Here is a 25407-nt window from a genome sequence, read left to right as displayed (position 1 = left end):
AAGTATTTTCCAAGAACAATTTATCATTGACCCTTAATTAATTCTTTAAAAGCATACTAATATTCCATGTTGGGGGTACTAAAGTTAAATCACTGAATCTAACATGGTTTTAAACATGATATTTTACATATAATTTGATCCTGAAAAAACCCACTAAGTATATTATAAACCAATCCCAACAAGTGTTAGCAAGGGAAGTACTCCACCAGGTTTCTTTCTTCCTTTTCCTGTTCCTTCAGAAATGAAATCAATTCCCCAGCTCAGCTGGGCACCCACGAATTCCACAGGTGTGAGAGAGAACATAAACGATGCATGCCTTGCAATTTAATTAAGAAAAAGACAGCAATGAGTGATGCTTATTATCAAAAAATAAAAACTTAGTGGAGGGATCCACAGACCCTGTAGCCAGCGTGCTTCTTTACAGAGCATATTGTGGAATGTGGCTCCCTGCAAATCGACACGAGAGCTCCTTCAAAATATAAAAAATAAAAAATAAAAAATGGTTAATATTGACAGCAGGAGATGTGTATCATGAACTAGTTAGGTAGCTAAGCAAATTATCAAAGGAGGGATCTTAATTTGGAGGTGTCATTAGCAGCTTAAGAGAATCATTATGACTTAAACCCATCAAAAGGCATCCCCCTCAAGTGATATCATGTCATTAATTTAATAATCCTCGGAAATCTTTATCATGGTGAGAATTGGTGTACGTCGTGCTATTGCGAATCCCCACGATATATATATAAATTTATAATCTTGATTCCAAGAGATAGTTATCTGGCAGTGAGATTTTTTAGGCCACTAAAGAGCTCTCGTGGTCATTTACAAAAAAAAAAAAAAAAAAAAAAAGGGTATATGATCAGTTGATTGACTCGATAGCTGCGACCTGGAAATTTTTTGTAGTTATTGCATTTTAAAAAACAAGTAGATAAACTCTATTTTTAGTTTTAAATTAAATTTGATTAGTGTTAATAAGATATAACTTGATTAATTTATTAGATTTATTTGTGACTTGATTAATCTGGTTCTCAATTGTTTTCTTTTAGAACTATGTTGTTATATATTTTTTATTTTTTAAAATATTAATATAATAATATTTTAGATTGAGTAAGATTAACTTGTCTAATCAATGACTTGAGTTATAGGTTTGATTAGGTTTAATAATTTTATTTTATTTTATTATATAATAATAAAAATAAAATTAACAAGAAAAATAAAAAATAAAACTAGAAATGTATTTTTCTTACAACAAAATGATTTTCTATTAGTAGCATATTTCATTTTATGAAAAGCAACAATAATGGAAAAAGATACAGGGAAAAACATGTATTTTTTATTCATATAATTTCTTTTTGACAAAAACATATTTTTGTTTATGAGAAACATTGTTTTAAAATAAGAACAGGTTACGATAAATTTAGAAAAATTATAATAAAAATTAAATATTTTATTCTCATTCATTCAATAGTAATGAAAAAAATATTTTAAAAATTATACATATGAGATGAGGCTAATACATAATTATTTTTAAAACAATTGAGAATATTTTCAATAAAAAAGCCCTAAAAACAATGGCATAATTGGAGAATCTCTTAAATATTATTTTAATAAATTGATTCAAAAATTTTATTTTACCAAGAATACTTTTTTAAAAAAAAAGTGGACACTCCTTACATAACAAAACAAACCTAGGTGCTCATAAGCCTGAAAGTTCAGGCAGATACACCTGGTTGTTTTCTTTTTTAACAAATGGATGATACATCATCCACCTATAAATTAAAGTTGCTTATTAACTTGTATCCTAAACTTTATGCGAACACTTAATTTCCTCTTCAAAAACAAAGTCAACAAAGAAATCTGATTATTTACGTAAATAATATTATTTTTCATTTAAGGATTATAAAGTTTTTATATTAAATATTATAACTTTGCCAATAATTAAAAGAAAAAAAAACTTAGCCACCACCTTCAACATTTTCTAAACCCTAACCCTAACACGAAAAGCAATTTACAAAAATTCAACCCAGTATCCAAAAAATCGTAGCATACGTCCTCACTTTGATAACAATTATTTGATAGCAAAATTGAAACTATGTAATTGAAGGGAATTTTTAAAATTTGTTCTAATAGATTTTTTAGTGTGACATGCATCATATTGTTTTATGATGGGAAAGTGTGGCTAATCCAACAGTATCATTGAGATTTAAGAGTATTGATTGTTTTTTAAAATATTTTTATTTAAAAATATATTAAAATAATATTTTATTTATTTTTTAAAGAATTATTTTCACATCATCTTATCAACACAATAATAAAATATTAAAAACTTTGAAGTAAGGAAAAAAATAAAATAATTCAACTTTTTATAAAAAAAATATTTTTAAAACATGAAAATAAACGGATTCTTAAATATTATTTGGGAACATAATCTAAAAAGTATTTCACAAAAAATAATTTTTTGTTTAAAATAATTTTTAATATGTTTTTAGATTGTATTAATATAAAAAATACTTTTAAAAAATAAAATATATATTATTTTAATATATTTTCAATCAAAAATACTTCCAAAAAAAAATCACACTTTCAAACACTGTTGAAAGCAAGTAGTATATTGAGAAAGTTGACATGAAAATGAAACAAAAAGACTAAGAACTCACTGTTGTTTACTTGGCATCGATCGTATTGAGATCCAAATCTTGGTATCTTACCCATGTATAATACATCTTTCCAGGAATAACAGCTCATCTCTCAAAACTCAAGTGATCGCCTTTCTCATCTCAAATTTGCTTGTTATAGTACTGGAAGCCCGTTCCCAAATGACCGAGCATGTTCCGGTGTCATTTGGAGACAGAGGTGGCGTGATGTTCTCCGGAGCGATCAGTAAAACAAGAAGCATGTGTGATGTAATGATGTCATATTTGTGATCGATGGTTCGTTGCTTAAAGTTCTTGCCATCGTCCTGGAGGAGTGAAACCAGGACAACAAGAAGATTCTTGTACTCTAGCTGTTGGTGGGGGAGAACGGGAGGAGGAGGAGGAGGAGGAGGTGAAGGGCTGTTGTGTTTGGTGAAGGAGAGAGATGAGGGGTTGACAGTGTCGAGAGCTAGGGTTTGAATGAGAGAGAGAATGGGAATTCTTGATATAATATATATAGGGTAGTTTTTACTTTTCATTGTTTTTGAAAATTTGTATTAATTCAAGATGTAAATTGTAATTTTTAAAAAATTTGATAAGTAAGTATAATTTTAACTAAACTATAAGATATTAAATGTAATATTTCTTTATTTTTTGTATATAAAAAATGATGCATTGATTATCCAAGCGAACAACATGTTGTTTTTTGGTTACTTTTCTAGCTATCTTTAATAGCTGAAATGTTGGAATTCGAGTTTTTACTTAATTTTTAATTTATTTTCATCTAAAAATAACTAAAAATATTATAGCTCATCAACAAAAAAAAATGACCCAAAAAATTCTTAATGGGTTATGATCTATGTTTTACCACATTTTCAATATGAAACATCATTTTTATTAAACTCTCATTTTCAAAACGAAGCTATTGATATCAATATCATTCTTTTTAGTTATTCAAATATGATTAACCAACCATGTTCTCTCTCTTCTTAATTTTAAAGAATTAAAATATAAAATAAATAAAATTTAGGACTACAATGCCAAACACTCCATATATAAGGATCATAAATTAAAAAAATAACTAAAAAAATGTAATGACCAAAGTGTACCTTTTCACTCTCCACGTGTATTAAGAAAGAGAAAAGGGTAGTTTTTGAATTTTGTTTCAAATTTAGTTTTTATTTTTTAATTCTTTTAATAAATAAAATAATATTTTTATATAAAATTAAGCATTAATTTAATGCGAGGATTTTTTTAATATTGCAAACACAATGTAACACCCAAATTAAAAAAAATTATCAAGCTTGTATTTCTATAAACATAACATAAAAATAAAATTGAAAAAAAAAACTAAAACAAATAATTATTTAAAGATCACCAAAAAAAAAAAAAAAACATTATCATGTGCATTATAGCAATCCAAGGTGCAGAACAGAACCTATGTCTGAGTTTATTTTGTAATGTAATATGAACGACGCACTTGATTTATCTTTCTCCTTTTCATGACAATGTATATTTATGTGTTTGGTTTGACATTAAAAGAATAACTAAGATTAAATTTCTCCTATAACAATTTTAATTAAAACACACCCCTTCTTACATTGACTTGGTGCAATAAAAAGAAATATTTAATAATGTTTTTTTAGGACTGGCTGTAAAATTTGAACCTAAAAAAAATAAAAAATAAAATGAAAATATATATACCTGATAATCCCAGTTCAGGAATATAAATGTTAGCAACTATAAGGTTAAAAATCCCTACTTTTTAAATTGAATGGTAAGTTTAACTCAAGTTAACAACTCTTGTCTCCTTAATCTCGCATGAAATTTGACAGAGGTCTCTTTATAATTAGAGTATCTTTAAATGATATTTCAAAACAAATACACACACATATAAATTAGAGATAAATAATAAAAAAAATTATAACAAATTTAATATTGTTGGTATTCTAATAAAATGTAATCAAGTAGTCCATTTTTTAATATCATTTCTTGTTTTTATTAATTATCCTTTTTAATTATAATTAAGGGCATTTTGGGTTAAAAAATGGTTCACTACAATATTTTCTTAAAAATAGAGAAGGGTTTTTATCAAATCTCTCGATCTTGAGTGATCTTATTAATTTCTTGATATCTTAAAAGAATATTGTTATATAACTTTTGATATTTTCACTGAGAAAATAAGTGGTATATCTCAAGATGACAACAATGTCACTCCATAACTTGGTTAATATATTCATTTACTTTTATATATATCAAATTTATTTTTCCATACATCTTTTTCAGAAATTTTCATTTTTATATATTCTTGTATATTGATATTTTCTCTCATATACCATTTCACTAAGTTTTTGGATGAAAATTCCCCTTAGAAAAAAAAAACTAATTTTCAAAATATAAAGAAATTAAACTAATTTTTCAAAACTCAACAAAAATTTAAAATCCTATAAAATAGAGTACAAGAACTAGAAAAATTAAAAATCTAGAAATGTAATAAACAAACTGAAATAATCTATAAAAATATATAAAACATTGGCACCCAATGAAAAATTTTAAAAACTCAAGCCCAACAAACTTATTTCATTTTTATGGATATATTTATATTTGTGATAGCCTAAACTCTTTTTTAGGCGATATCTCATTGGAATGGATCATCTTCACCACAAAATGGTTGTCAAAATCTATTTTTCCCAATTTAAAAAAAAATGGAAAATGAGAGAGAAACAAGTGGTAATCCTCTTGGAAAGCCTGGAAAATAGAGAAAGAGAGTGGTCAGTGGCAATGGACACAAGAAATGTGGGCTGCAGAGGTGAGGCAGTGAATGGATTTCAGAGATGTCTTATAACAAATGGATCGGTCATATTCAATTTTTCCGGCAGTGAGATATGGTTTGGAAACAACACAGTGATGGGCTTAGAGCTAAGAACAGACGAACACCTTTTTACGAAGACTTGAAATTGTGTTTTTCATGCTCTGAGAGTCTCCGATCCGATCACTGAATTGTTCTCTTACTAACATTTCTTTTCAAGAAATTATTCCATGCTCCTGATATAGTGTTATTTAACTCACTTAGAAATAGGATTTCCTGTCAGAACTACGCATGGATTCAGGATCCTCCTGCTTTCAGAAGAACAAAACAAATATTTGACTGTTTCGGTTCAATAAATAAATAAAAAAAACCGAGTAGTAAGGGGCAAAAAGAGTAGGTAATAGTTTTAGGAAGTCCCCAAAACATAGAAATTGAAATTGGTTGATGGTATTGGGCATGGTGGTGGACTAAAAAGAGTTGTGAAAGATAGGAAAGGAAGAAGATACATGTGTTTTTTAGGTTATTTTTCAGGATTGTATCTTAAAAAAAGTTGCAAGAAGTGTTTTTTTTTTTTTTTTTTTTTTTTTTATGAATACAATGCATCAATGCGCATCACAAGATCCAACAAAAAAAAAATTCATTAACTTCAATTGACGAAAACTAAAAAAAGAGAAAGATATATCCAAAGAATTTTATAATACTCAATGATTAATTAGTAACTTAACTTTTTTTTTTAAAAAAGATAGATATTAGTTTAAGAGATTAATTTTATGTGCAAATACTTTTATTACTTTTTATGGGTTATTTATTTTATTCTTTATTTACTGCTTTTGTGTTTCTCTATTTATTCACAATAAATCCCATAAAGTAACTAATAAAATAATAATTATAAATTATTTTTTATGGTTTAATGTTATTTTCATAAAAAACATCCTAACAGAAATGAAATTAACGATTATATAAGTCTATAATAATTCTAAGATTTATAAAATTTAAATTGATAATTTTTAAAATATAAATATAAAATTTAATTAATTAAATTATATTTCATATATTTACCTTTGTCGTTTTGCATTCCAGCTGTAAAATTTAAAAAAATATTTAAATAGATTGTCTTGTAGGTAAGCCCAAAAAAGGCTTATGGGTTTTAGCAACTTTGAAGGGATAGAAAGAAAAGAGTGTTCCCAATACGAAAATGAAAGGACAAGTTCCATGACAACAATAATAAATTAAAGATAGTCAAGAATCTAAAAGGAGTTTCGTGTCGCATCGACAATGGAATTATATTTCAAGAGGATTTTTTTTGGCTGAGTTTTTATGGTTAGAAATGTGTAAATTTGTTCACACTTCACATAGAATTTTAAACTTGGCCTCACATGGTGGGCCTAAACAATAAAAGGTGCTCTCAATTCATAAGATTTTCGTACATGCTGACCACCTAAACAATTAAGTAATTAATGGATTATACACATGGGTTGTGGTCTAGTGGTTGAAGGGACTTGTTCTCTTCCTCTATATCAGGGTTCAAGTCCCACTTGTGTACGTCTGTAATCCCCGCGGTGCCTTACATACTTACTGGGCTTGCAGGATATTCAGTGAGCCCGGGGATTAGTTGTGGTGCGCGCAAGCTGGTCCGGACACTCCGGATTAAAAAAAAAAAGTAATTAATGGATTATGATGGAGTGAAAACCATTGTTTTGTAGATATTTTACGAGAATTTTGATGGTGTTATTCATTAATTAACAATATTTTAAATTTATTTTTAAAAAATAAGCACAAGCCAAAAAAAAAAAAAAACACTTATGACTCACTTAAATTTCTCACCACTGTTTATATCTGGTTTTTTCAAATTGAGTCTGGCTGTTTTGAAAAATATAATTGTTGTTGCTTTTTAAAGTGTTTTTCATTTAGAAATAAATTAAAATATTTTTTTTATTTTTTAAAAATTATTTTTAAAATCAGTGTATTAAAATGATCTAAAAACACTAAAAAAAATATTAATTTAAAGTAAAAAAATAAAAACAAATTTAATTTTTTAAAAAAAATACTTTTGAAACGGAAAAATAAACAGGAATGCATATGATAAGTCTTCAATATTTTAGTATAATAAGTTTTCTATATTTTAGGATAAAAAAATGAATGAATATTTTTTTTCATTTTTCTAAAATCAATTTTAATGTTCTTTTAAATACAAGAACCCATTATAAAATAATTAGCTGAGGACATCATCAATAAATATCTCAAATTTATTAAGGAGCATAAAATACTATAAAAACAGCTAAAAACGTGGATTCACATGTTATTAATTGAATTATATTACATATATTAATTAGTTAATCATCTATATTTAAAATATACGAGCATTCTAAAAAGCACACTTATGTTGCAAAATTATATGATTTTTACGAGAGTCGATATCCTAGCTTCTTCTTCTTCTTTATTTATTTCATAACAACAATAATAACAAATTTGATCCATAAATTTATTGTTTTTTTTAATTAAATGATAGGAGGCTCGTATTGCATTTAAGATTGCAACTGTATTTTGAGAGGTTTTTTTATTCTGGATGAGATTTTCTTATTGAAAATATATTAACGTGTTCACGTTTCATATAGAATTTTAAGTCTGGCGTCACAAAGTATGGGCCTAGGTATTAAAATTGTAATATCAGTTTATAATATCTTCAAATATAATAATTAACTAAGCATGTTAGTTTATAAATTATGATGGAGTGACAACTAATATAGCTATTGTATTAGTATGGTGGCTCGCATCATGCTGCATGCTATACCTATTTTTATTCAAACACGATGAAAAATATTTAGATAATGATAGAGCTTTTAAAAAAGTAAAAGAAATCCGAGAATCGGGTTAAACCTCAATTAATTTGATAATATAATAAAAAATAAACAATAATAATAATAAATAAATAAAATAAAATAAAATATTAGACCAGGTCAAGCTAGACTAACACACGAAACCTATTAGTTAACACATGAAATTGGAATAACCCCATAAAAAGATTTAATAAAACAAAATTAATTATAAAAAAGACATTAAAAAAATTTAAGTTAACCCTGACAAATCTTTCACTCGTGACTTAAAAGGTTAACAAAATTCTGATTAATAAAATATTGCATGATAAAATTGAAATAAAAAGAATTAAAAACAAAATAAATAATAATCAAAAGAATAATAATCAAATCTGATATAAAAATAAAATAAATTAAAATATTAAAAGATGAAATTGAAAAAAAATCAATTAAAAAAATAATATAAAATATTGAGGGATGCAAGTGAAAATATAATTTACAAGAAATAACAATAAAAACAATATGACTCAAATATGAAAGAAAAAAAAATAAAATTGAAGGGTTATTTTAAAAAATATATAAAGAAAATCTTTGAAATTGAGGAGGAGAGAGGAAATAAGAAATGAAAAAAAAATAATCATGATGAAAAAATCAATATATTTTCCTCACACACCACTTAAAAAATAGAGGAGATGTTGTGAGGATTAAAACATCATCATAGAAGCTGAAGTTTGGTTGTCGGATGATGATGTCAGAAAAACATGAGAGCACCCATGCACATCCATGTTAGGTTCACACGTAATCAACTTTTCAAATTAAATAATATTTTATATATGCTAAAATATTAAATTGCCTCTAGCCAAACTTGATAATTAAAAAAAAATTGAAAAAATAAAAACACCCTGTAACCTAATGCAAAGACAAATATGATTCAAGGGCATCTTGTTTATTTTACTGCATAACTAAAAAGAAAAAGTTGAAAGTATCCCTACCTGTAGGTGTTTTAATTTTATTTTTTTTTGTCTATAAAAGCATATTAATTATTTCACTGTACAAATTAAATCAAAAGATTATTATATCCCAACTTTCAAGATTAATTATGTTATTTTTATAATTATCTAATAGGTTATTTAATTATAAAAATTTAAAATTAAAGGATTTATTTCCTTCATGATCTCACATTTGAATCTTATGGCTATGGTAGCTAATATGATGATTATTAGATGCTTATATTATCGTTAATTTCAGTTCTTATAGGATTAATCGAGGTACATATAAGCTGGCTCGGACATCCATATTAATAAAAAATAAAATAAAAATTATGTTATTTTTATTATTCCAATCTGCTATTTTATTACTCCAATACGCAGTGATAACTAGTCCATGTGAACAAATAATAAAGCAGCCCTTTAAGTTTCTTGTAATAATGTTTCAACCCACGATGACATGGTTATAAAACTACACTGAAAGCGGGAGCCGTTTTGCTTTCTTTTAATGATAGATATTTTAGTTGATTTTAAAAGAAATTAGGATATCATCTTTTTTTCTTTTTTTTTCTTTTTTTCTCTAAAATACTATAAGTAACCACTAATAAAAACATGAAATCATGTATTATAAATTGAATTATATTTCATGCATGAATGAGTTATTAATCTATATTTAAACTCTACAGTCATTCTAAAGATCTAAAAAGTATATCTGTAATATAAAATTATAAACTTTTTGACTATAGTCTACCCTAGCCTCGTTTTCTTCTTTTTTTCTTTTTATTTTTTTAGTATATTTTGTAATGATGTTTTTGCAAAAAATAATTTTTAATTGAAAATACATTAAATTAGATTTTATTTCATTTTTAACATTAACATATCAAAACTATTTAAAAATAAAATAAAAAAGCATATAAAAAACATCTAAATAAATTTTTTTTAAAATGAAAAGTAATTAAAAAACATTTCAAATCAGCAAAAACAAACACATTGTTAATGTCCACCTTAACTTGAAGTGATACATGGACATTTTTGGTTATATAATTTTCTAGCAATTAAAAAGTCACTGATTACTTCTCTAGATCATACATAACTGATCATAGACATACTTTGTCCCCCTTTTATATTCTTATATTTCTTATTTAGTTTTATAAAAAAAGATCCTTGTTTTTGTCTGAATACCATGCTTAAAATCAAATCTAATTTTTAACGTAGGAACATGCAATATTAACACACTAAATTGAAAATTAACTTTTGTGCTTATTAGTTATTTATTTATTTATTTTTTCTAACACGTTGCTAACTACTAAAACCATCTAAAAAAACATAAGATAAGAAAATGAAGAGCTGTTTTTCACAAATAAAAAAAAAGGTTTCTAACTATATATCAGAATTTCGGATACAAAACAGCTAAAATATATGTTTTTTTATTAATATTGATGTTCAGATCAGTTTACGTGTAATTTAATTAATTTTAAAATTAATAATTATATAAATTTTTAATAATTATTTAAATTAATAATTTTTAAAAATAAATTTAAAATTTAACCAATTATACTTATTTTGCAGTTAAAAAAAATTATACCCTTTAACAGAGCAACTCGTGGCATTAGAAAAAACAGAGAGGGGACAGGATGGTGGCAGTGACAGGATGACTGTTATCAATATTTTATTCTTTCAGTTCAAAAATGGAAAAAGAGAAGATCAAAAAGGAAAATAAAAAAAGAAATTCGGCAATCTTGTCAGGAAATGCCCAAAAACATAGAATGACGTAATGGTTAGTGGCATTTGTGCAGTGACGGGGCAAGTTAACTCGTTTGTAACCGTAATTCTAATTATTTTTTTAATAATTTTTCATGTTAAAATATATATTAATAATATTTTTTTATTAATATTAACATATCAAAATAATTTGAAAATATTAAAAATATATTAATTTGAAATAAAAAAAAATTAAATTTATTCAAAAAACACTTTTAAAATGTAGAAATAAACAAGCCCAATGTATCAATATTTGATTTACCCGCTAATTCAAATTAATTATTAATTTTTATTTTATGAAAAGTATAAAAATAATATTATTTTTTAAAAAATTATTGAGTTTCAATCCTGTTTTAATTAGGTTTTTTTTTTTATAGATTGATCGAGTTACGGATAAATGTGTCATTATATAATGTTATATTTCAAAGCAGTGATTGTGGGCTATTAAGAAAATATAAGGAATTGAATTTATTTTTTTTCCCTTCCTAATCATAGTATACATTATATGTTAGGAATATTAGATTCATCACGGTCCACACTTGTATGAGGGGGTAGATTCGGTCAAAAGTTATCAAAGGAGGGAAGAATTGGATGAATCAATTGGGTCATTATCCTATACATGTCTAGCAAATCTCAAGGGATTTTTTTAGTAGTTAAAGAGATATGATTTTTTGAATTCAAAATTTAATCCAATATAAGGATAATTTTTTGATTTTTTTTTTAAAAATAAATCAGGTTTTTTCAAATAACCCCAAGCTCTTTTAGTTGATTTTTGAAAAAAAAGCGAAAACTAATTTTCTTCTCCCCCCCCCCCTAAATCAATTTTAATATATATTTTTTAAATACAACAAGCCATCACATAAATATATCTTCAATTAATATCTCAAATACAATAATATTGAAAAATAGTTACCTATTATAAATTGAATTAGATCACATACTCCTATGAGCTACTCATTTGTATTTCAAAGTTTAAAATATCATCTCTATGGATATCTAATGCATAACAATTAAAATCCCTACAAACAACTACCCTTAAACACGTGGAATTAAATCATGTAAACATAGGAACTACTCATTTATACCGAGATTGAAAATATCGTTAATAGGATATTTTATAGAAATATTATAATTAATCATTCATAAAAGCATGAAATTATACATTTCATAAATTAAATTAAGTCTCCACGTCTATATCCAAACTTTACCATATAAATTATAAATTATAATTTTTTTTCAATTGAGTTTAAGCTTCATTTATTTTTGCGAGTCCAGTGTAATATATATTCTGCAATTGACATATTTAAAAGTGTTTTTTAATCAGCACACTCCATAATTTTATATAAGATCTACTGAAAGATTTATCTTAAAATCTTAATTAAAAATAAATTATAATATATAGTTTATCTTAATTTTGTTTTTCAAACCGTAACTATAACCATGAAAACTAATACAATATTAAAATAACACTTAATAGGTATTAACGTAACCCTACTGGCTACCACAGTACCACGCGTGTTTTTTTTTTTTTTTTGTTGTTGTTTAAAAACCTATCTGCAAGAGGACTCAACTCTAGCCAGCAACCAACGTGGTGGAAACAAAAACGCAAGCACAGTATTTCCTTTGGTTTCAATTTATAATCAACAGGAAATAAATTATTCTTCCTTCACTCTACTCTTCTCCTTCTCCTATAAACCCTAAATCAAGATTCTTCTCTTTCTTTTCCTCGCTGAAACCCAACTCTCTCTCTCTCTCTCTACATTCCCATTGCAGCACCGGTACAATCGCAGAATACTGTGATTTTTGTTTTTTGCTTAAATTTGCATGATTAAGTGAGATTTTTTTTCCTTCAAACTTTACTTCTTTTTATACTTCAGATTCTTGCTCTTTTTTACTGGGTGAAGTGTTTATTTATTTTTATTAATTTTGTGATTTTAGCTGTATTTTGTTTGATTTTATTGTGTTAATTTTAGGTCTGGTGAGGAAAAGAGGATTTTTTTTTTTGATTTTTTCCAGCCGTGCTTGTTTGATAAGTCAAACTGTTGCATTTTGTAGTGCTTGTTAGTGTTTTTAATTCACTGCATTTCAATTGATAGCCAAGCAGAGTATAAATGAACGCCTGGCCATGTAAGTGAATTTGAATTTTATACGTGCTTGTGTTGTTCTTTACGGTGCTTAAGAGATTTAGATGGATACGCTGGAGTTAATGCATTTTTGGTTCTAATTTGGTGACATTGTTGTAAAATATGAGTTGTATGGTTTTTTTTTTCCCCAACAATCTTTCGTTTTTTTTGCCTTATTTTGTGGTCACATTAAAGTCAATAGTGCGTATGTGCTGATAGCAGGATACCCGTTGCGTGATGGAGGGATTTTAGGCTCAAACCCGAGAAATGACAGTGCTAAGAAAAGGGCTCTAGAATGTAGAATTCATCTTGCATTGTTTGTTTTACACTTGAGTTAGGACTAGTATTATTCTGAATATCTATTAGTAAGTGAATGGATGTTGTCTTCAATCTGTCAAGATTTGAATCTTTCTGTGAAATTTGGCAAAGAATTTGCTGATTTTGGGCTAGTGATTTATATCTTGGTGCTTTAATTACCTGCCAAAATCAAACAGTGGACATGTATGTTAGCTTTGGCTTCCTTTTAACTTTCTAGCCGCTGGTTTATTGCCATCTGAAGGTTATTTGTTGGGTGTAGATATGTGTATACATGTGTACTATATGTTGGCATTTTCCGGCCGTATGATTTGCCTCTTCAGGTTTATGTGCGGGTTCTTAGCTTGTTATTGATCCCTCTGTCCTATGCATGTGTTTGTATGCTTTATCCTGATATTCTTCCTGGTAGAAATGGATGGTAAGTTTTCTGGAATTTTAATTCCATACTGATTATAAGGATGATATTTATTGGTGATGATCTGTTCAATAAAATAGAGTTAATTTACTTCCTCTCTTTTCCTAATATTTTGAGACATGCTTATACATAATTTTTCTCTTGTAATTCATACAGGTTGGGATTGCAAAGGGTCAGTATTGCATGGGTGGTCTAGAGGGCTGGGTTCAGCCCAGTGGCTTTTCCCCTAATGGTCTCTTGTCTAATGAAGTTGCCTCTGTAACTCAAGCACTTGAGCCAGAGAGATGGGCAACTGCTGAAGAGAGAACTGCAGAGCTTATTGCTTGTATTCAGCCCAATCAACCATCCGAGGAGCGCCGAAATGCTGTTTTATGCTATGTTCAGCGCCTTATAATGAACTGCTTCCCCTGTCAGGTTTGGATAATTTTTCCCATTTATTTATCTTTTTAGTTACATGCTAATTTTCTTGAATGCTGTAAGTGTTGGGTTTTAGCCTGGATTTGTGTTTTTAGGATTGAGTTTGTCATAGTTTTAGCCAAACACTATAACTTTCTGCCATTTTGTAATAACTGAGTGATGCGCGTCTTCACTTTGTACACAACTATAAACTACTAGGTGAGACTCATGCTACTTTCTTTGATGTTTTATAGATGCAAAACTTGTCCCAGAGCAAGGATAAGCGGATAAACTTCTGTGCAGATTTTTTTTTTGATATACACTTAAATAATAGCAAGTTAATAATTTTTTTTTTGAATGTTTAATTAGAAATAAAATGATGATATTCGCTTTCATTTTATCATTTTATCGTCTCTCTAACATTTAGAATTAGAGGTTTCCTGGAAAGAAAAAAGTGATTGGACGTGGTATGGGGAAATATATTTTTGATGAACAAGTTATTTATTTTTCCACAGGTATGAAGGATTCCTCTGTCTTCTATTGTAGGGTTTTCACTTTCTTTTGAAAATTGGGGAAACTAAGGGTTCAATATGTAGATGGCCAAAGTGAAACTTTAAAATAAACACCAGATGACATCTTTCAAAATAAATTCAGAAGATAGATGAGCAAAAGATACATCTCCATTACTACTGGACCACTTACAACTCTATTTTGAAATTTCCACATGTGGGCACAGGCAAATATTTGTCAAGTTTGCTTATTGATGTCAGACACTGAGAGGACAATTTGTCAAGCTTTCTGGTTCTGATGACTCAAATTGAAAAAGTTTTCCTGCTTCACTTCATCATACCTTTATATTTTTTTTTATAATCGCAGGTGTTCACCTTTGGGTCTGTGCCCCTCAAGACCTATCTACCTGATGGAGATATTGATTTAACAGTGTTTACTGAGAACCAGAATTTGAAGGAAACATGGGCCAATGAGGTACGGGATATCTTAGAGCACGAGGAGAAGAATGAGAACGCTGAATTCCATGTGAAAGAGGTTCAGTATATCCAGGCAGAGGTATGCCCTTTGAGTATATCATTGATGCTTATTTCCTAATAGGGATAAACCTCTCTATTTTACTTGATTTGCATTTTCTGCAAGTATGGTTAACCAAAAGCAACAGTCCAAGAGGTTCAGGCAGGACATTTTTATTGTTCCAACTTCACTACCACAGTATTACCACAAGAATGGCTTGGGCTGAAATAATCATGGTGTGAATTTGAAACTGGTTAATTGCTGCTTTAGAGGGCTCAGGATACCTAGACATTTTGGTTGTTCTGCTGAATGCCATGCTTTCTTCCCTGCCATAGGGAAATCAAGAAATGAAGTTTCAGTGGTGATTGAAAAGAGCAATGACCATGTAGCGAAGGAAAAGAAAGGGAGAAAAAGATAAAAAAAATTTGTAGAGCTCATTTTGTTATTGAGCAATTTCTACTCTTGGTTTATTCATGTACCATTGCATTCTGGCCTATTCAACTGTTTCTGTGGGTATTATGTGTCGTGTGCTTCGTTTATTTTGATATAAATCAATTAAATCTGATGTTTCTTTTGCCTGTATCCTATTCATAAATAACTTACTCTTTGATTGTTCTGTTCAAATACTGCTGATATAGTCTTTCCTTCCACTATTCAACTACAATTAGCACTTTCCAAATATTCTTGATTGTAGATTCCATCATCTTGCAGGTGAAGATCATAAAGTGTCTTGTGGAAAATATTGTAGTAGACATATCCTTTGACCAGCTTGGTGGTTTGTGTACCCTTTGCTTCCTTGAGGAGGTGAAATATTTTACTCCGGGACAGAGGTTCCAAATTTATTTTTGTGATTTTTTGAGTTCTCCACTCGCTTTCTCTCAGCTTTTGCTAATGTCAGCTCTCGCTTTTAAGGTTGATCAATTGATAGACCAAAACCATCTATTCAAGCGCAGCATTATATTGATTAAAGCTTGGTGTTACTATGAGAGCCGCATCTTGGGTGCTCACCATGGCCTTATTTCAACTTACGCTCTGGAGACATTGGTTTTGTACATATTCCATGTGTTCAATAATAAATTTGCTGGGCCGCTTGAGGTGAAATTGTTGTCTCTTAAATTTGAGTTTTCCAATGCCTTTGCTGTTTTTACCTGAAAATCTTGTTATTGTATCTGCAGGTGCTCTACCGCTTTCTGGAATTTTTCAGTAAATTTGACTGGGAGAACTATTGCATTAGCCTCTGGGGCCCAGTTCCAATTAGTTCACTTCCTGATAAGACTGGTACATATGGATCTTGTGAATGATATCTTCAGAATTGATTTTTTTAGTGATGTTTCTGCTAGTTGTTTGGCAATAGCTGGTTCTGAATTAGCATTCTGAAATGTTACAGCTCTCTCTCCACGGAAGGATGGTGGCCAGATACTTCTCAGCAAATTGTTTCTAGATGTCTGCAGCTCTGTGTATGCTGTCTTTCCTAGCCGGCAGGAAAATCAGGAGCAATCCTTTGTTTCCAAATATTTTAATGTCATCGATCCTTTGCGCGCAAATAACAATCTTGGCCGTAGTGTCAATAAGGGTATTGCTCTGAACTAATGTTAGAATAACATTCTAATTCATGTTGAGTTAGCGAGTTGTTTGCACATATGCATGCATGAATGAATGTCTGTCCATATTCCATATCCCTGCAGACACACTCTCAAACACAAACTATGGCTTTGATATCATGAAGTTAACATAGAGTTTTGCCCAAGATGGAATGGAGAAAAATAGCCATCTCAACTAGTTGTGGAACTGAGGCCTAGTTGAGTTTATTTGAATAAAAGCACGCCAACTGTTTGTCAGCTGGAGTAGTTTCTTAATTGTCTTTAAGATCTGTTTTGTGTGGGTCTCTCCCTATTTTTCATGGATTGAGGTAGTTTCAGTGTTTGCCACATGCTTCTCTTGTTAAACACAATCTTGGAAATATCAGATAGGAATCTCACCTTTTATTTATGCTCATGTTTTCACTTATAGTGTTGTCTAACTGCTTTTTCCAAATATTTTTGCTAGGTAACTTCTTTAGGATTCGCAGTGCTTTTGCTTTTGGAGCTCAACGTCTGGCCACATTGCTCCACTGTCCAAAAGAGAATCTGCTTGCTGAATTCAACCAGTTTTTCTTGAACACGTGGGACAGGCATGGAAAAGGTCATCGCCCTGATGCTCCGAGTTCCAATCACGTTGTTCAGCGACCAATCAGGTCTAATGTAATTGATGGGTCTGAGACCATCATAAATTATTCAAGCAGCAAAAAGACAAAAGAGGATCCTTCTGGCCATCAATCTAAGGTCGGGATGACTCATGCTGCTCATGCATCTGACAGTGTTTCCTCCCAGCATGATAACCGCAGTTTAAAACGAACATCCAGGCCTGGTAATATATCAGCTATGTCTGGCACTCGAGGCCAGAGCATGCAAGCCAACTTGACTAACTCCATGGCTTCTCATCAGAATAATCAAAAATTAAGATATAATAGTTTGAATGAGAATGCACATAATGAAAAGATGACAAGTTCCGGAACATATTACTTGGAGAATGAAGTGAATGCTAGGTATCAATTTGCAAGGACTCAATCTAGTCCGGAACTAATGGATACATCTAGTGAAGTCTTATCTCAAGGGAAGCATAACAGGGCATCAGAGACAGTAAATGGGCCGACTGCTTCTGCAAGGTCACACAATAGCAGGAGAAGAAATTTGGTCCCTGAGGTTTTGGAGAACCATGGTGCAAGACTTTCAACTGAAGACTCACTATCTTCAAGGCATAGCCTATCCCATCAGAGCATTGATGCTGCTGTTGATTCTACTAGTGCTTCAAATAGCTATTTTGGTGATTCTGGCGAAGGAACCATGGAAGACCACCTTTCTCTCTCAGAGACAACGCAATTGCATCAGGAAGAGCAAGATCGTGTTAGCGTGGCATCTTTCAGTGGTTACAGTGTCAGTGAACAGGGTCAGATGCCCATGAATTTAGCTTCTGGTCAACCACCTTTTGCTTTACCACCTTCTGTATTAGCTTCCCTTGGATATGCTCAAAAACATATGACTGGTACAGCTCCCATAAATGCTCCTTCATTTGAGTCGTCTTGGGTGTCAAACATGCACTATCCTCAAGGTTTTATTCCAAATCCAGTATCCCAATATTTTCCAAGCATGGGAATGACCTCAGATCAAGAAGTAACAATTGAAATGATTGATGCTAAATTGGCATCTGCAGAGTTGAGTCAAGAAGAGAGTGATCATGGTTGGTCTAAGCCAGATGTAGATTCTGTAAGACATCAACAGAAGAACAGAAGCTCCCAACCTCGACTGCAGGAGCATAGGCAACCTCTTGCTTCTGTTGAGTCTAACCATGGCCATTCATCTCGTGTAAGCAGGTCCAGCAGTTTCTCTCCAAGGGATCACGAGTTAATTGCAGACGACAGAGGTCTGATTAGGGAAAATTACAGTGACGATGCTCAATATCAAATACCTAAAGAGTCTGATGCTTATTCCTCAGCTGATTTAAGATTTGTACCTTCTTCAGAAGCATCGTCCTCAGGAAGCAAATCTGAAGATAATGGTGATGGATCGCTTTTGAGGACTTACAAGTCAACAAAGGATCGACGGGGAAAGAAATCTGTTCCTTCTACAGATTCTTCTATTGCATATGGGATGGATAAGAATGAAAGGCAACACGAAGACAAATCATTTGATCACATTTCTCTTCAGCCAGATGATGACAACCGAGAGTGGGTTTCACTTTCAACCATAGGCACTGAACTGTCAGAAAGCATGGTTTCTGGTGTTGGTGCTTCGCATGTTTGGAATCATCAAATACAAAGTTATGATCCGGCATCAGTGAACAGATCAAATTCAATGCTTTCAGTTGCTCCAATGTTTGTGGGTCCCAATTCTCATCAGAGAACTAATGATAACCATGAAGCACCACACTTTGCATTTTATCCCACAGGACCACCGGTGCCTTTTCTAGCCATGGTTCCAGTATACAATGTTCCAACCGAAGCAGCAACATCTAGTGTATCCACCAGAAAACTCGATATGGATGAAGAATTTGATAGCTCACAAAACAATCACTCGAACCAAAGTTTGGATTCATCTGAGAATGTTGATTGGTCAGAGATTTTAAATACTTATACATCCGTGAATAATGCTTCTACCTCAGTGCATTCTGAAGAGTGCAGATCTGAAATTTTGAACAGTGATTTTGCCAGCCACTGGCAGAATCTACAATATGGGCGGTTTTGCCAGAATGCTCGAAATAATGATTCCTTGCCTCATCCATCTCCTGTTGTAGCACCACCAATGTACTTGCAGGGACATTTTCCATGGGATGGTCCTGGAAGACCTCCTGCAGACATGAATCTCTTAACTCAACATATGAATGGTCCTCATCTTATTCCTGTCGCTCCTGTCCATCCAGGATCTATCAGGCAGCCTGGCTTTTATCAACATTATGCTGATAATATTCCTAGATACCGTGCTGGAACTGGAACCTACCTGCCCAATCCGGTAATGGACTTTTCTTATACCAATTAATTCTGTTGGTAACGAACCATGCCTGATATCTTCCATCTATCAGGTAGTAAGTTTGGTCAGTTGCATTTTCTGCATTTTACAGCAAGTTTCAGTTGCCAAAAATGTTTTTCTTACATGGCTTACAATGGATGCCATTCGAGGGTGGCATAAGGAATTTTTTTTTTTTTTGAAATAGATAACGTTCAAGTGGGTGCTTAGGCTTGCTAACCAAGTAGGCTATTCCAAGCATAAAAAAAACTGAGGGCTGGATCTTATCTTGACACGTACCATGATGTTCTCAGAATGCAGTAGTTTTAAATGCCTTGAGTCAAGGTGTTGAAAAAACCAAGTTTTGTGGGTGTTCCACAAGTCAAGTTTTATGTGGGTGTTCCATGAGTCAAGTTTTTCGTTAATTCTTCCTCATTAATTCCTGAAATATCACCATCATTGAGGACATAGTCCAGAAACTAGAAAAGATAAAAGGAAGGTTGTGTACAGGGAAACTACCTGTAGAAACCACTCCAAGGTGTAGAGAATGTGGCCAACTTTTTGCTTAAAGAAACTCTTCTAGTTATATATTGCTGTTGAATAGCATGCCTGCATAACCATGGTTGGATTGATTTTGTTCTGGCAATGAATACTATTTTTCCTCTTCCAAAATGCTGCCTGTTTTTTTAGATTTAATTAATACCTCATTCTTTAAACTAAGAATCGTCTCTGTTTAGGAGGGTGTCCTTATGAGCTGATGCAAGAGGTAGGAATATAGGTCTTGGGTCGAAATATAATTATATGTGTTTTAATGCTGTGGTAATCTCTATCTTACAAAACGTATTAACTCTTTAAGGTTCTGTGAAGAAAGCTTTCTTGAATTTTTGGCCACGGGTGATTAGTGTTTTTTTTTTTTTTTGTCTATGAATTCAGTCAATACTTAGTTCATTTAGAAAGAAAAATGTCAAACTCTTGTAGACTATCCAAGGTCATCTTCATCATACATGCATTGCTAGCTGTGCTGAGTGATGCAAAATAAATGTCAGATATGCTTCGTAAGAAGTATGAGAATGGAAAAATAGTTGTAAATAACAATGAAGATGTGGCTCAATGCAGCTGTAATATTTTCTAATCATGAGACATGCTTTGAGCCATATTATGCTGCCTTTGAACCAGTAGGACCTCTTGTAATTTGTGATTTGATGCTGCTTTTATTTGAATTTGTGGCTTTCTCTTCACATTTTGGCTTGATCATGATCAACCTATTTATTTTTCATGTCCTATTGACTTTGATCTCTGTTTTTTATTCTTGGTGGAGTTTGTCTTGTCTGTTTGGCAAGGATTGTAATTTATTATAATTTTCTCTTCTCTTCAGAAAATATCTTACAGGGATCGACAATTTTCCAATTCCAGAAACCATAGGGGAAATAACAACTATGACAGGAAGGACCACCATGATGACAGGGAAGGAAACTGGAATAACAACTCAAGACCACGATTTGGTGGTCGCAGCCAAAACCAGAATCAAGTTAATCAAGTTGAGAAGCCATCCTTTAGGATGGATAGGAGTACACCAAATAATCGTCGTTCTGATAGGTCATGGAACTCAAAGCAAGATCCTCTTCCACCGCACCATCTCCGAAATGGTTCATTTAGTTTCTCAAACTCTACAAACCGAGGTTCTACCAATGCGGCATATGCCATGTATCCGCCAGTACCAGTTGTGAATCATAGTGAAGTTTCTGCTTCAGTAGTTATGCTTTATCCATTTGACCGAAACATTGGCTACAGTTCTGCTGGTGAGCATGTAGAATTTGGGTCCCTTGGGCCAGCTCATTTCACCGGTGACAAGGCATCACCTCATCTTGGTGAAGAGTCATCAAGAGGCATTAATGAGCAACAAGATTTTCAAAGAGTTTCTGATCTGTCTTCTCCAGATCAGCCAGCATCACCCCGGGTTCACAGGTATTCTCTTTGTCTCATCAAAGACATCACATTGAATAGGCATGCTATAAAGTTTAAGAGATCTCTAGGAAGAGCTTTCGCGTTGTTTTACAAAGTTCTGTCATTAAAAGTGGACTGCCCTTACTGAGGTTATGCATACTAATTATTTCAAGTAGCCTGACTAGAAATGTGCTCGATAGGATGCTGTTCATGATTACCTGGTTGACACAAGGACAATCTTATTTTTGAAGCTTATACAATTTTGGCAGGCAATTTTAGTAACTATTCAACTGGATAGCATTCTTGCCAAGCTACTTATTAATCGCCATTTTCATTTTTACCTTGAATTTGTTGATTTACAAATGTTAGCTGTCATTCCATATTTCATCAGAGCAGTTTGTGATATGTTTAATGTACTTATCAGGAGGGTTTAATTAAGTGGCTAGATCAGCACGTCAGAGAATGATTCAGTCACAGAAAGCAGATTTCCCTCTTGCATATCCGAACCGGCAAATGATTTGGATGGGAGGAAGAGGGGCTACACAGGCAAGCCTCACTTCGCCCTCCTTCTCAGCTTGGCCCTCTTAGGGGAAGGTTGATCTTTTGCTCACTGGTTTACACCGTCTCATACCAGCATGCTCGTTGCACATGCTTTACAGAGGATAGGTACCGACTATACCCATTCTCATGAAGACCTGAAAGACGTGATGAAGAAGTACGAGGAAGGGAGTGCAGAGAGTGGTAGATGGGCGATTGAAACGAAGGAAAGTCAAGAATTTTATTATTTTGAGTGTCCCCTAAATGGTTCGAGCCATCTGATTGCCTCGGGGTCGTAGATCAGTAAGCACAGGTTGGACTTTAGTTTCTTCAATACAATCAATGGGTCATTATTCTCCATTAGGTTGACTTGAATTTGTTTCAAATGTTATAGCATAAAAACAGTCAGAAAGTTGTTAGACAACGAATATATCAAGTTCAATCCTTTTAGTGGCAATTTTTTCACAAGGGTTCAAACCAGCTATTGGAAGCTATTGATGGCTAATCACCATATTTGGGCATGTTCAGTTGTATGAAATTCAGGTTCTAATTTTGAAAAAGTAAAATTTTTCTCATTTCTTTAAGTCCTCGCAAATCCCAATCTTTTATTTTTTAACATGGTCCGACCAATCTTGTTTAGTTTCTTTTGCTACTAGTTTTATAATTCTTAAGTTGGTTTCTAATATAATATTGTAGACATGATTTCAAGTTAATTTTCAACCTAGGAGAAGGAAGAAACGTCAACATGTATTTTGTAATTGAAGAATAGAAAGATGTTTATTTTTAATAAAACAAAACAACACATCATTGGTTTGTACCATGATCAGGGTTGAATTATTTTTTTTTAACATAAAAAAGGTTTAGTTAGCAATAATATTTTTTTCTGGTAAAAAAAATTTAAATCGATCCAGTATGACTCGATCGACTTGATAGTTCAAAGGCTATTTGAATGATAAAAACATAGTTTGATTGAAAATAAATATTCAAGAAGATACACATGCACATGATAATATATTATACTGACTTAAGTTAATTTGAGTTAACATACCAAATTGCATGTCGGGTTATTAGACCATGATAAACTCATATAAAACAAATTATGAAATCTCAAAAAACCTAATATTGAAGGATGAAATTGAAAAAAAAATCAATTAAAAAAGAGAAAAATAACTTGAGTAAACTCGGGTTAATTTTCCAAAATTGCGATTCAAATTATGAGACTAAGATAACCCAATTGGAAGCAAATTAAAACAAATTATAAAGCTCAATCCCCAATAAATATAATGTTGAAGGATATAATTGAAATTAAAAAAAAATACAAAAAAATAACTAGAGTTAACCTAGGTTAATCTTCTAAACCTATGACTTGAGTCATGAGATAAGGTTAACCTTGTAAAAACAAACCAAAACAAATCACGAGGTCTAATTCCATATCAACCTAATGTTGAAATATAAAATTGAGAAAAAAATCAATTAAAAAAAAATTAGAGTCAACTGAGTTGATTGGTTAAACTCGCAGTCTAAGTTATAAGATTGAGATAACATCATAAGAAGTAAATAAAAAAAAAAATCATAAAACCCAATCCATAATAAATCTTATATTGATATTTTAAGAAAAAAAGTTCAGAAAAAAAACCCAAAGGAAGATAAATTTATTTATTTTTTTAAAATACTATTCAAGTGAATAGTTTTTGTTAGGATTGGTAAAGTAAAATTCCCTTTTCTTTTAGTTTTTTTTTATTTAATGAATGGATAAATCGAAAAAGATTTATTGACTTTAATTAAATATTAAAGTGAAAAGCTAATATTATTTTGAAAAAACAAAAGATAGATGCATGTGCAAATATTTAACTGTAGGTGTCCTTTTATTTTATATTTTTTAATTATTTCATCTTAAGAGTTAACCTTGTTGGTAAAAGCAATCAACTTTTATAAATATATCAAGAAAATGTAATTTATTTTATAAAATAAAAAAAATCTAAAGATAAATTACAATAATTTCTTTGAAGCACTTGAAATAAAAAAACAATTAGAAAGAGTAATTGTTATTTTTAAAAATTAACCAAACAATTTTTTTATTTTAAATAAGAGAGATGGTATTGAATAAAATTTAGATTAAAAGATTAATAAAAAAGAATAAGAAGAGAGAGCATTTAGTACAATTTAAATAGAAAAAAGTTAATCAGTAGTCAAAAACATGCTAGGCATCATTGGGCTTGGTGACTGATTTTTTAAGAATCAAATGACGCATCTTTTGCTATAGTGTTTTTTTCCCTTAAATAACTAATATTTTGCTAGGTGCATGCTTTTTCAATACATCTGGTTACCGGAAAATCAGATAAATTATGCAATTAGCACTATAATTAAAAAATAATTGTGAATTGATATAAGTTCAAAAAGATTTAGTGAAATGACAGAGTTTGATCATGTTATACTTTAAAAATATAACTTTTATTAAATGTTGTTATTTTAAAGTGCGACAAGATAATTTTTGTGAAATTCCATAATTTTCTGTTTCTGGCTCAACCGGTTTCGAAAATAATAAGAAAAAACTCAAAATAAGAAAATAAATGAACAACATTTCGCCATCTACATAATTTTTTAGTACATCTTGTTATCGGAAAATCAAATAAATTGTGCAATTAGCACAATAATTAAAGAAAATTGTGAATTGACATAAGTTCAAAAAGATTTGGTGAAATAACACAGTTTGTACATGTCATACTTCAAAAGCATGACTATTACTAAATGTTACTATTTTGAAGTGTGACGAAATAATTTTGGTGAAATTGCATAGTTTACCATTTTTGGCTCAGCTAGTTTAAAAAATAACAAGGAAAAACTCAAAACTACCAAAATCAGGGGGGTCTCAATGAAATTTTTGATATCTAAATATTCGAAATTATGCATAGCGATGTAGTGACTATAATAGGGAAACAACCTCTAGAAAATCCTGTATAATTTTGAGCGCGATCTAAAAATCAGATAAAAAGTTATGACCGTTTTGAGATGTTATTCTGGTTTGGCGTGATTAGACCTCCTCTTGGTTCTAGACCTATTCCACTGATCCATAAATGCATATGCTTGGCCATCCATGTAATCTGTTTGGAGCAA

General features: G+C 30.7%; 1 protein-coding gene across 1 annotated transcript; it reads left to right on the top strand.

The window, feature by feature from the left end:
• The first annotated feature begins 12562 nt into the window (after positions 1-12562).
• Positions 12563-22877, top strand: LOC118057283 (uncharacterized). The gene is made up of 10 exons (XM_035069808.2): positions 12563-12834; positions 14012-14269; positions 15128-15316; positions 15986-16078; positions 16187-16369; positions 16450-16552; positions 16662-16847; positions 17321-19818; positions 21188-21777; positions 22181-22877. Exons 2-10 carry the CDS (start codon positions 14039-14041, stop codon positions 22188-22190), a joined length of 4083 nt encoding a protein of 1360 aa, XP_034925699.1. The 5' UTR covers positions 12563-12834; positions 14012-14038; the 3' UTR covers positions 22191-22877.
• The last annotated feature ends 2530 nt before the right edge of the window (positions 22878-25407 follow it).

Source organism: Populus alba, chromosome 15 (assembly GCF_005239225.2).
Source record: "Populus alba chromosome 15, ASM523922v2, whole genome shotgun sequence".
In the NCBI taxonomy this organism is placed as follows: Eukaryota; Viridiplantae; Streptophyta; class Magnoliopsida; order Malpighiales; family Salicaceae; genus Populus; species Populus alba.
This window is presented reverse-complemented; position numbering and strand designations above follow the sequence as displayed.

Bases quoted from the DNA above. Each gene is read 5' to 3' on its own strand.
- LOC118057283 (XM_035069808.2), top strand. From the start codon at position 14,039: ATGGGTGGTCTAGAGGGCTGGGTTCAGCCCAGTGGCTTTTCCCCTAAT. The intron at 16,848-17,320 runs GTATTGCTCTGA...TATTTTTGCTAG, and splicing joins TGGCCGTAGTGTCAATAAGG to GTAACTTCTTTAGGATTCGC. The intron at 19,819-21,187 runs GTAATGGACTTT...TCTTCTCTTCAG, and splicing joins GAACCTACCTGCCCAATCCG to AAAATATCTTACAGGGATCG.